The sequence below is a fragment of the Dipodomys merriami genome, unplaced genomic scaffold, assembly GCF_024711535.1.
Source record: "Dipodomys merriami isolate MVZ:Mamm:240054 unplaced genomic scaffold, mDipMer1.0.p SCAF_3, whole genome shotgun sequence".
Lineage (NCBI taxonomy): Eukaryota > Metazoa > Chordata > Mammalia > Rodentia > Heteromyidae > Dipodomys > Dipodomys merriami.
The window spans coordinates 31,883,875-31,897,589 of NW_027204492.1; the positions used below are offsets into that span (position 1 = coordinate 31,883,875).

The window sequence follows — 13,715 nt, forward strand, 5'->3', positions numbered from 1 at the left end:
GCACAGCAATCATTCACTTGAGAACCTTGTTAAAAGTGGATATCAGTTCCTTGAATCTACTATGGAGCCTGCATTTCTAACAGATCTGGTAATGATCATGCTTGCCTGTTGGTAGTTAGACCTCACTTTGAATAGCAAGGCCATACATATTTTCCTGAAATCATGGCACCGTAGTACAGATTCACTTAGTTTCAGTGAAATATAAATATTTCTTAAGTAATTAAAAATTATTGTAAAAGTGATGTACAGAGGGGTTACAGTTATGTCAGTCAGCTAATGACTACATTTCTTTTTGAACAGTGTCACCCGTCCTTAATTTTCTCCCACTTTTTCCCTTCTTGACTCCTCACCCCCTCAAGGTATCAAGTTCATTTTCAACATAGTATCTAGTATCACTATTGCATTGGTTCACCCTTTGTCCCAGCATTTCTGGGATTCCCCTTCACTTCTCCAAGTCAGATAAAGTTATATACAAGATACAGAAATCAAAAACAGTGTAAAAAGGGAATAAACTAAAGCAGGAGAAAAAAGAACAAAAAGAAAGAAAAAAAGAAATAACTGCAAACAGTACACTAAAATAACTTCATTTTTTCCATATATTGAAGTTCGTTTTGATAAGCATCATTTTATATGGTTATATTGAACCATTGTGATCCTCTGCTAAAAATTTTTTACTGTTCTTGTGATTTGTTGCTACTTCAAGAATGGATAGATTGGGATGGATTTTTGGAAAGTTGCAAATTGATGTCAGTGTTGCTTAGTAAGTACTTTCTATGTGCCAGGTAGTATTGAACATGTTTCCCCATATTACCTTATTAAGTCTTCCAACAGCATTTTGAGATTAGCACTGTTATTGTCCCTGCATTACAAGAAAAGAAAGTGGCTTAGCTATTTGTCCAGTGTCATACATACAACTGTCCCTTTGTATTTGTGATGATTCATTCCAAAGCTTGCCTCAGATACCAAGTCAGCAAATGGCATGTTGTTTACATCTAACCCATGTGCATGCTCCCTATACTTTTTCTGATCTCTATATGATTATTATAAAGGCTGTAGAAATAGTTGCTATTTGCTTAGGAATAATGACAAAAAGTCTGTACATGTTCAGTAAGATGCAGATTTTTCCCCTGAATATTATTGATCCATGCATGATAGGTTGAAGCCTCTGAAATAGAACCCATAGATATAAAGGGCCAACTGTAGTCAGTAAGTGGTTCTGGCTGTACTGCTTTTATCTGGAATTTACAAAAGAGTTGCTACTCATGTATAAGAAAAGCACTGCCTTGCCAAGTGAATGATATTGAATGGAAATCTGGTATGTTGTAACTTTGGTTTTGAATTATTTTCATAGCTTCCATTAACTAAGTTACTTGTCTATGTTCCCTTATAGGGAAGTGGTAAATATAATTAATGTGCATAAGTAATAATGCAGTCTCATTGGCCTACCTTATGAGATATTTGAGGAAAGGAAGATAGTTTTATGTTTCATTTTATTCTTTTATGGAATAAATGATTTTCTAAGAACTGAATTACATTTATGCATAAGCATGTATGGTATGTCTTAGAAAAATTTTACTAAAATTTCCTCTTCTATCCTTTGGTGGGGGTACTGGTGTTTGAACTCAGGGCCTCATGCTAGGTTGGTGCCTTACCCTATAGCTATGCTCCTAGTCTTATATGGTCTCCTCTAAAAGTTGACTACTGGTTTTTGTTTACAGACAGACATTTTCAAACATACTATATTGAAATAACATTTCTTCTAATGACTGGCTTTATTTGGTCTCCTCTAAAACATGTAGTAAAGAAGAGTTGATTAATGACTTACTTGCTTTGTAGGAAGAAACCGGATTCTGGAGAAAGATCATTAGGCTAATTCAATTAGCTTCCTCCGTTTCATCCTTCTGGTTCCCCTCTTTGTTTTAGCAAGTATTTATTTTAGCACAACTGGGTTAAAAGAAGGAGAAATTGAGAACAGGGAGAACACATTTGCTGTTCCCCATGCAGGAAATGGGAGTTAAAGATCCCTTAGATTATCATGCTTCTTAAGGGAAAGAAAATAGATTTTAAGGGCCTTTTGTTTCTTAGAGGATAATTAGAATCAGTTTGCTCTCATTTTCCTATTTATTATTTTAGTTTTGTAAAATATCGAAATAAATGGCTAAGATGGTTTTTGATTTGTATTCTGCACACTCCCCACTTTGTGAATCTTGCTATAGAATCCTTATGTGCTCCAGCACACGAGGCCCAGACTGACCATTTTTTCAAGGAACCTCTTGGTGCTGCAGTGTGAAGGATTGTGACCGATCCCAGTGTATTTGACGTTCTAGCAGCCTGTCCAGCATTACTATTTGAGAAGCATTGTCTTTTTCTAAATTTACACTTGATTGTAAAGTCTCTTGAGTGTTTCTCAACATCTTCCACATGGATAACATTAGGTGGAGAGTCTTGAATTGCTCCTCTCGAGTAACATTGGCCTTTTGTTGCTGTGGACTGTAATTGTCACTTTGAAAAAACAGAAGAGATTATTTCTTGTTCAATGCTTGTCACTGCGCAAATTGAATTGAACCCTTTTTATATTGTGATATTTGCATCTTTTGGGTCAGTCAGCCTGCAATGATATTAAAATCTAACCCTAATAGCTTGAAGCCAAGGGTTACTTGGCCATGTTTCCTCTGTTTGACTCTTAGCTTTCTCCCTTACCAGTGTGTGATTTTTTTCATGTGTAAAATAGGAGTGTGTGTTGGAGTTATCACACATAAGTAAGACATAGAATCTTACTTATTCTTTCTCAGATTTGAACATAGGAAATGCTACTTTTTTAGAGCTAAAGGAATCAAGGCATTGAACATACTGAATTCATCGGAGTGTAGGGCATTCTTTAGCTCAGAAGAATCAGTCTGAGTTTTGATCCCAGATTGGGTACAGGACAGTATCAGAGATAGCTGTCACATTTATGTGGAAAGTTCTGCAATTCATGGACAGGTCACTGAACTAGTTTTCAGTTCCATTTTCTGTAATGGAGATACTACTTATTGAGTTAATGTGATGATTAAATGAAATAGTTCATGTAAAGAATTCACATGTGCTTGATAGAAGCTATGTACTCACTAAGTGGGACTGTCATTTAGTAAAAGTTTATTGTTTTATTTCCAGGTGATTTGTACTCTTTTGTTTTTAACAGAATATGCCAATTTTCATGCATATTTCTCATAATAAGATTTTCTTAATCTTTTCAGCCGAAATCTTTTATCAACATTGCCAAAGTACCTGTTTGATCTTCCTCTTAAAGTTTTGGTCATCAGTAATAATAAACTGGTATCCATTCCAGAAGAAATTGGGAAGTTAAAAGATTTAATGGAACTGGTAAGTGAATTGGTCACATTTATTGTACATTTTATGTCTGTACTTATATCTCTATATATCTATATATGTATCTATGTATGTGTCTGTCGGTATATATCTATTTATCTATCACCATCTAATACACCTTTACTTTTTGGAAGAATATTCATTCCTTTGTGAAATTTTACTGGAAGTTTAAAAAAAAGAATGGCTTGATATGTTTAAATTCACTTTAGTAAAATTTTGAGATACACTGATTTATATTTACTTTCATCTCCCAGCATATAAAAGCCTGGTTAGCCCTTAGGCCTAGAGCTGCTAGAAGGATTGCTTAAAAGCTTTAAGAAATGCTTTTCAAGGCATGACATGATGGTACATTCCTGTAGTCCCAACTACTTGGAGGGTAGAAATCAGGAGGAAAGATGTTCAAGGCTAATCTAAGTAAAAAGTTAGTAAGACCTCACCTCAACCCATAAACTATGTGTGTGGTACGTACCTGTAGTTCCAGGTAATAGCGAGACATGGAAAGGAGGATCTTGGCCTAAACTAGCCTAAGAAATAAAGGAAAAAAGAAAAAGATATAGAAAAGAAAGAAATACTTTTTAAATGAGTAAGCATTTATTTTCTCATTTTGTGGACAAGAAATGTCTTAGGGAAAAAGACATGTTTATGTAGGGCTACTGGTAAACCTTATAAAATGGGAATAAAAAAAGAGAGTACAGCTGGGCATCGTGGTTCCTGCTTGTATTCCTCCTCTGGAGGCTGAGACAGAGGGATTTCTTGAGTCCAGGAATTTGAGCCCAGCCTGGATGGTGTGGTGAGACTCTGTCTTAAAAGATAAAAGTACAATGCCTGCAAACAGAATTAATAAAATTACTTTTTCTCTATGATTTTATAACACCGTTCAAGATAAATAGAAAGAGGCTATGATATGCAACTGTTTATAGAAATATAGAATAATTTGAAGTAAATACATTGAATATAACATTTTAGGTCTTAAAGTACCTTGACTCAGAGCAAGTTATAATTGGATCCTCAAAGCATTGAACTATTTTCATTTCTTTTGATAATCCCCAATTTATACAGTGTACTATACTGCTTGTTTTTAATTTATTTTCAGTAATGCTTTCCCAGTAAATAGATATTTAAAATATATTCTTTTTTTAATTTAAAATTTTATTTTATTTTATTTGAGAACATACTGTACAGAGGGGTTACAATTACATGGGCAGGATAATGCATACATTTCTTACCAAGCATTGCAGCCTCCTCCTTTGTTTACCCTTCACCTCCCTTCCCAGCCACCCCCCTCCCCCCCACCCAATCATACAAAATATATTCTTAAATATGACTATTGTGTCTAAAGGGCCAAAGGTTTTCGTGGGAAGCTTATCTCAATTTTACAATGGGAACGTATGTTGGGACCCTAGTTAGAACGGTTATAATCAAGAAATCTAGTAACAACGATGCTTGTAGGGATGTGGCCAAAGGTGAACCCTACTGCACTGTTGGTGGGAGCTTAAACTTGTTTAACCACTCCGGAAAGCAGTATGGAGGTTCCTCAAAAAACTCCACATAGATTTCCCTATGACCCACCAGTCCTACTTTTGGGCATTTACCCAAATGATCACAAACAGGTCCATAGTAAAGCTACCAGAACAACTATGTTTAACACAGCATTACTTACCATAGCTAAGATATAGAACCAACCCAGATGCCCCTCAGTAGATGAATGAATCAAGAAAATGTGATACATACATACATACATACATACATACATACATACATACATATATATATACATATAAATAAACACACACACACACACACACACACACACACACACACACACACACACACACACACACACACACACACACACACACACAATGGAATTCCATGCTCCCATCAGAAAGAATGACACTTCCCCATTTGTTAGGAAATGAAAAGACTTGGAAAAATCAAATTAAGTGAAGTAAGTCATACCCAAAGAAATATCGGTCCCATGATTTCCTTTATTTGCAACAAGTAGTATACATATAGGATAATACATATAGGATAATCATATCAGATAAGCAGCAAAGCTCAAAAGCTATGTACATATGACGATATAAGATGATGCTAAATGAAATGAACCCCAAGATATGGACACAAGAGGTTTTCCTTTGTTATTGTTTTTTTTAATGTACAATGTGATTTTTTTGCTTCTTTTGTATGTTCTTCCCTCTATGGTATATCCCCTGTTGTCATTGTATGTGAGTACTCTGCATCTGGTATATACATTTATCTAATTTGGGAGGGGAAGGGGAATAACAAAATGCTGAAACAAGGACAGAGGATGACCCATAGCAACAGTGAGACTCACAAGACACTATGTTGGAAATGAACTTTGCAACTTCTGGTGGGCGGGGGGGGGGTGAGCTGTGAAGAGTGAGGGAGGGAAGGGATAGTAGGAGCAAAACAAAGGAGGGGGTAACCATGTTCAACAAGAAATGAACTCATTACCTTACTTATGTAACTGTGAACCCCTCCCCCCCTGTACAGCATCTTTACAATTAAATAAAAATTTTTAAGAAGTAAAAACGTAGTGTGCAGGGAACAGAACTCTTAGCCTATTATTCATTAAGCAATTTCTGCATGCACAGTTGTAACAAAAGAAAATTTTCTCATGCTCTAGAACCACAGAATTTTGAGGATATAAGAAATCTTAGAAATGATAGAATATAACCACTTCCTATTGTGAAAGTCTCTGATAATCTGCTTATTTATTTTCAATGGTCGTCCACTCTGTAGGTTCAGGCCAGCTGTAATTTTCCCTTTGAAAACTATGTTTCAGTAATCTTTCTTAAAGTTTAAACCAAAATACATGCTCCTATTGTCTATCTTAGGACTACTATATAAATAAATATGGATAATTACATTTGTTCTCTTGGGTACTTGTAATTTGTATATATCTGCTCTCTATTTCCAAATCCTTTTGCCTGTGGGTTAGGACTGGGGCTTGACTTCAGGGACTTGTGCTCTTGTTTGCTGTGTTTTTTTTTTCCCCTCAAGGCTACTGCTCTATGGCTTGAGACACCTCTCTAATTATAGTTTTTGGTGACTAATTTGACATAAGAATCTCATGAACTTTCGGCCCAGGCTGACATTGAATTGTGAGCCTTAGATCTCAGCCTCTTTAGTAGTTAAGATTACAGGTGTGAGTCACCAACACCCACTCTATTACCAAATTCTAAGACCTGAGTTATTAAAAGAAAATATTTGAGGGGCTGGGAAGGTGGCTCAGTGGTAGAGTGCTTGCCTTGCACGCATGAGGCCCTGGGTTCGATTCCTCAGTACCACATAAGCAAAAAGAAAAAAGCCGGCAGTGGCGCTGTGGCTCAAGTGGTAGAGCGCTAGCCTTGAGCTGAAGAGCTGAGGGACAGCACCCCGGCCCAGAGTTCAGGCCCCACGATGGGACCCCCCAAAAAAAACCAAGAAAATATTTGATAAATATTGATTGCTATATTATTTAATGGTGCCTCAATTATCTTTTGAAAGATGTAGGATACCTTTTTTTAGTCATCTAAGCTTTATTGATTCTTCCTGACATAGCTTTAACACACACACACACACACACACACACACACACACACACACACACACACACACACACACACACACACACACACACACACACACACACACACACACACACACTCATGGTGGGGATCTTGAATTTAAGGCCTGAGTGCTGACTCTGAGCTTTTTTGCTCAAGGCTATTGCTCTGCTACTTGAGCCACAGCTCCATTTCTGGCTTGTTTGGTGGTTAATTGGAGATTAGAGTCTGAAGGACTTTACAGCCTGAGACTAGCTTTGAACCAAGATCCTCACACCTCAGACTCCTGAGTAGCTAGGATTATGGGTGTGAATCACTGGTATGGATGTTTTTAATATTCTTTTACATTGACATTCTTCACACTTAACCTTTGTTAAAACTGAATGCATACAATTCTCCCTTTCCCCCTAAACGAATAGCTTTATATTAGAGGTAATTCGTAGTTGCTATTAACCATATGTTAATTTAAAGATTGGAATGTATTTGCCTTTCTCAGTTTATTATTTTCTTTTATTACTTAGGATATTAGCTGCAATGAAATACAGGTCCTTCCCCAACAAATGGGAAAATTACAGTCACTTCGAGAGTTGAATATAAGAAGAAATAATCTTCATTCTTTGCCAGATGGTAAGGTGTTCACTGTTTTTACTTATATGTATATGAAAGTAGCTATGCAATATTTAACTTATTTATTTTTCATTTCTGCACAGAACTAGGTGATCTTCCCTTAGTCAAGCTGGATTTTTCTTGTAATAAAGTGACTGAAATCCCAGTTTGTTACAGGAAGCTGCATCATTTGCAAGTAATAATTTTGGATAACAATCCACTACAAGTACCACCAGCACAGGTTTGTTTTGAGAACATGGAACATATTTTTCACTTTTATTCATCATTCCATATCTTTGTTAAAAAACACCAAATGAAGAATCAAAAGTATTTCTTTATAGAAATGAAGTGGTTTTTTGACTTTGGTAAGGAAGATCTAGATTAGTATTTTGAAAACCCAGACATTAACTTTCTGCTTGAATTATTTTTGGCAGCACTGGTTTGAACTGAGAGTCTGTGATTGCTCATCATGTTCTTTACCATTTAAGCCACACCTCTAGCCTGGATTTTTGCTGGTTATTTTGGAGATCGAGTCTACTTAGTTCTTGTTTGCTATTTACCCTAAAGAATAGTTAGATTCTTAGGTTTTTGTCCCTCAGTTTGGGGGTCCATATGAAGTACCTCTTGCCTCTGCATAAGACTGGAGTTTACTCTTTAGAGAAGCACTGCCCAATATTACTTTCTATAGTAATGTAAATGTTCTGTGTCTGTACTGTCTATTATGGTAGCCATAGTGGTTGTTGAGGACTTGAATGTTTATAGGGTAATAGAATGGAATTATTGAGACTAGAGTTTTAGATCCCAGACCCCCACTCCAGAAGTTGTATTTGTTAGGTCTGGCCACACATCTCTGCATGCCAAGTAGAGATGTGAATGGCAGACACATGCATGGCATGGGAAGACAGTACTTCTGGACATCTTCAGCTATTTTCAGGGTACAGACATTTGTCTTAGGTTAAATAGGGAGAATTAGGGCAGAGGGCAAGAAAGTATGCATTGTTAAAATAGTCCCAAGTAAAAGAATTGTTCAAAGGTGTCAGGTGGTCTGATAGTCTACTGCCTCACATTTGATGAGGTGAGACCTCAGAGACTTGTTGATGTCTAGCAGTTGATCTGGTTTCCTTTCTGGGTCCCAAAACACTTAAAAAGTGACAGAATGGCTCAGGACATAGATGGAAAATGGAGGAGTCTGGAATATTTAGCCTTTATTCTGCCCCCCAGTTATTATTTCTCAGCAAAGGCAGCTTTTGTCACTTTTATTTAGATATAATTGTTTACATTTACATAGTCACATGTGGCTAGTGTTTACCATATTGTACAATATAGCTATAAGAGATTGAACTGTAGTCAAGTGTTACAAAATCTTGGAATCAGATTCATGTGCCCGAAGAGCAGCAAACACCAACAGTGAACATAGGGTAATTGGAATAGAGAATTTAGTCAAGAAGATACCAATTGAGCAGGTGGGGGAAATTCCTCCTCAAATCCATCTTCTTTCAGCAAGCATGATTGTACAGAAAGAAGGTTTAATTTCATGTGTTTTTCATAAAATAAATGTGTTCAGTCTTCTTGATTCCAGTGAATATCTGGTAGAATATTGAGCAATCTGTGGTTCTGCAAATCAAGTGTGTAAACCATCCTACGAATGCTGTTAGTTCATTTTTCTGTAACAAAGATAACACTGTTAACAATGGATAATTACAGAAATAGAAACAGGGCTAGATGAAAGAATGTGGTATTATTACTATTTATTTTCAAAGTTTAACTAGGAGCTGGGCGCTGGTGGCTCACATTTGCAATCTTAGCTACTTAGGAGAGTGAGATTAGAGGATTGTGGTTTGAAGCCATCATGGGCAGGAACGTTCATGAGACGATTTTTTTTTCTCAGTCATGAAGCTTGAACTCTGGGCCTGAGCACTGTCCCTAAGCTCTTCAGCTCAAGGATAGAGCTCTACCACTTGATCATCGGCACCACTTCTGGTTTTTCTGGTGATTTATTGGAGATAAGAGTTTCACAGCTTTTCCTGCCTGGGCTGACTTTGAACCCCGCTCCTCAGATCTCAGCCTCCTGAGTAGTTAAGAATTACAAACATGAGCCACCAGTGCCCACTTCATGAGATTGACTCTTATCTCCAGTTAACCACCAAAAAAGTAAATGAAGCTTAAATCAATAGGTAGAGTGCTAGCCTTGAGCAGAAAAACTCAGTGATAGTGTCCAGGCCGCGTTCAAGCTCCACAATCAGCAACAACAAAAAATTTAACTAGGGAGCAAGAGTGGCTCAAAAAACTTAGAAGAGTAAAAGTTTTATTAGTTTTGTTATGTGAGCTTGGTTATACAGATACAAGTGTGAGCAGTCATGGGCATAGTGAGACCCTATGCCCCAAACAATGAATGCTTACATACAAAATGATGGGATTCTCTGGTAGATTTCCCTACTGGACACCAGAATACATGCTCCCTTTTCATCCATGTCAGATAGAATTGATGGATTCCTTCTGTGGTAAACTGATTAACTCAGGAGAAAGGACTAAGGTCACATGAACTGTCAATCTCTGTTGTATCACCTGATAGATGGAAACTCACCATTAGTAAACTTCCACCATGCATACAAAGCTTCCCGTTGGCTTTTTATTGACTCTTGAAAATGAGAAGGCAGCGAACAATAACAATAACGAGATGTTGTAGGAATAATAACAAAACAGAGACTAAAATACTAAAAGTCTTCCATTGAAGCAAGACAGGATACACTGTTTCTCTTGTTTTCTTTCTTTTTTTTAATCTGCTTGTAGATATCCAGAAATATTTTTAAACCGTATATCCTATCCTATAAGAGCTTTATATCTAAAATACATAAGCAACTGATAAAATTTAGTAGAAAGCAAGTAAATACATAACTTAAAAATGGATAAGTGACTCAGACATTTTTTCAAGAAGACATACAAATGGCCAACAGGTATTTGAAAAGATGTTTAGTATCACTAATTGTTAGGGTAATTTGCTTAAAGGTTGTAACTCCCAACTATTCTTACAGTACACAAAACAATTATATGAGGTGATGGGTATGTCAATTAGTTTGGATTTGGTAATAGTTTTATAATGTATACATAGAGCAATACTTCATACTGTATACTCTAAATACATGCAGGATTGATTTGTCATTCATGATTCAGTAAAGCCAGGGAGAAAAAGAGGGAAAAAACAGAAAACATTTGCAGCAGCCCTGGAAACTAACAGAACTTAAGTTGGTTTCTTGAAAGGAGGAGGGAATAATTCCAACTTTCTACATTCAAGCTGTTAGTCAACAGTTAGGAAGGAAAAAGTTACAAGCGTGGGAAGTCTTAGAGAGTTTAATTTCCATGTACCCTTAGCAGAGTGGGCCATACCATTTGTTTTGCAAAACTCTTGTTTCATTTTTAAAATTATGTACACAAATTATTAGACTAAAAACAAAAGTTAATCTGGGTTCCAGTGGCTGTCTCCTGATATCCTATCTACACAAGAAGCTGAGATCTGGAAGATTAGGATCAAGGCCAGCCTGGGCAAGAAAGTTTATTAGTCTTCATCTCCAGCAAAAAGTAGGATTTGGAGGCATCATAGAATGCCAGTCTGTGAAGCTGAAGAACTGAGTTCAAACCCCAGAACCACCAAATAAGTTAACATTTATAGAAGAAAAAATAATGAAAGGTAAATGTTTATTTAGTTTGGAAGCCAATGGAGTATTATTTACCACGGTATTTGGTGCTGGTACTGGGGAATGAACTCAAGGGCCTTGAGCTTTCATTCAGATTTTTTCTGGGGTAAGGCTCTACCACTTGAGCCACACTTCTCATTTTTGTGTTTTGCTTTTGGAGACAAGAGTCACATGGACTTTTCTTCCTGGGATGGCTTTGAGTCTTGATCTTCAGATCTCTGTGTCCTTAATAGCTAGGAATATGGATGTGAGATACTAGCCCTTAGCTTTCTTATTTAGCACATTTTAATTGGTAATTTGTCAATTACTTATATTCTAATAGCTCAAGAAATCTATTTATTTATTTATTTATTTATTTATTTATTTTGCCAGTCGTGGGGCCTTAACTCTGGGCCTGGACGCTGTCCCTCAGCTCTTCAGCTCAAGGCTAGCGCCCTACCACTTGAGCCACAGCACTACTTCTGGCTTTTTCTGCTTATGTGGTGCTGAGGAATCAAGCCCCCAGGGCCTGATGCATGCAAGGCAGGCACTCTACCACTGAGCCACCTTCCCAATCCGAAATTTTATTTTCATAAATGAACAATTTCAGTAGTCAATTCAGACCCAGTATTTACTTTAGTCACTATGTTAATTTTAATGAAGTATTTTTCATTTTCACTTGGAATTACACTTTCTTTTTAGTACACTTGTCTATTTTCTTTGTTGATTGTGTTTTCATGTACTTTAAGGTTTTATGAATCTGTAACACAGTTATTTTTGTTAGAAATCTTGAAAGATTTATTTGCTCTTATTCATGGTGACGTTGCCTCATTTCCATTCTTTTGTGTAGTTTTTTTTGACCCCTTATTATTCCTTTCCTCCATGAGCAATGAAAATAATTTCTCAGGGTATTCTAACAAGTTTAGTCTCCTACGTTTCTGCTATCTTTATTTTAGTCTTCTGTCAATGTTCTTATCCTGAAATTTTAGTGGTTCTGGTGAGACTAAATAATTACATATATCATTTACTCTGTTCTCAAAAATCTAATGGATGGTGTTCTTTTTTCAAATAAAGACCACTTCAATGAGTTGAAAATTTTATATTGTTGAATGGCTTTTGCATTCTACTTTTAACAAGCAAACTTGAGTGCAAAGTAGAAAACTTAGCTTACTTTTCTCAATTAAAACAAAGACATGGCAAAAGAATACTAATTTGTAGCTTTATAATCAGATTTTTGCATGTAGTGTCAGAGTACAATTTATTCAAACATGCAAAGTGTCAAGACTGTGAGGTCTCAACATAATTTGAAAGTATTAAAAGTACATAAATAATAGAGCCTTTATATATGAAACTATATAATATATTTTATTATTTGACAGATATGTTTAAAGGGTAAAGTGCACATATTTAAGTACCTAAATATTCAAGCATGTTGTAGAATGGATAAGAAACCAGATTCCCTTGATCTTCCATCTCTGAATAAAAGAGTGCCATCTCAGCCTCTCACAGACAGGTAATGTAATATTCTCCTAGTCCCACATGATAACTGTTCCATGTTTTTATAAAAGGTATTTCTTAATCTTGAACATTCAAAACGTGTTTAGTCTGATTGGCCCAGTTAACCTCAATAATTGACTGATGCTAAATATCATAGAATGCATTTTGGAATACTAGAGTAACTTTGAGATATTTTCCAGATAATTCTTTTTTCAGTAGTGAAAATGTAAATGTTTGGCATAGGGACACTTATTTCTCAGTTGTAAAAACTGTATATTTACCTTTGTCACTGTTTTCTGCACTTGTAATAGCAAGTAGAATTTGACTTTGAACTGAGGTTGGTGGAAGAGTGAGACATTTCTAGAGGTACCTTTCTTCCTTTCATCACATTTTCTCTTTTTTGTGTGGTGCTGGGCGGTTCCGCCTATGCAAGTGCTGTGCAACTGAGCCACATTACAACCTCTTGGTTATATTCTTTATGTCCAGATCAAAGATGATAAATCATAGGTATCAGCTATGCTTTTGGTGATTTCTTCTTTAGGAGATTTTATTTTATTTTTTTTATTTTTTTAAATTAAATTTAATTTTATTTGTGAACATACTGTACAGAGGGGTTTATGAGATTTTTAAAATGGTACCCCTCCCTCTCTGTTTATACTGGGGTTTGAACTCAGTTCCTCATGCCTGCTAAGCAGGAGCTCTACCTTCTCATGATATAGATTAGTCTGAATGATTTTATGAAAATAGAATCCCATGTACCAGTATAGATAACTTTGAATGGGGTGAGACTACAAAAAGCAATACTATGTCTCTGGATAAAATATTTCAAAGGTTGTCATTGCATACATGATAAAGTTGTAATTGCTTTGAATGGCACTATCGTAAATACCACTGCTAAGCTGATATGTTCTTGAATTCCTAAATAAGACTTTTCCTTGAATACTTTTCTTGCTTTGAGTAGAATTAAATATCTAAACACTGGATTTAGTTCCTAAGGAGA

At 36.1% G+C, this 13,715-nt stretch overlaps 1 protein-coding gene across 4 annotated transcripts in view; it reads left to right on the plus strand.

The window, feature by feature from the left end:
• Window positions 1–13,715, plus strand: part of Lrch2 (leucine rich repeats and calponin homology domain containing 2) — a 98,519-nt gene that overhangs the window by 32,638 nt on the left and 52,166 nt on the right. For all 4 annotated transcript variants that reach the window (XM_070039877.1, XM_070039879.1, XM_070039880.1 and 1 more), the window contains exons 3-6: window positions 3,237–3,363; window positions 7,463–7,568; window positions 7,652–7,788; window positions 12,598–12,731. In XM_070039877.1, coding sequence (XP_069895978.1) covers window positions 3,237–3,363; window positions 7,463–7,568; window positions 7,652–7,788; window positions 12,598–12,731 — 504 coding nt within the window. The remainder of the gene's footprint in view (window positions 1–3,236; window positions 3,364–7,462; window positions 7,569–7,651; window positions 7,789–12,597; window positions 12,732–13,715) is intronic.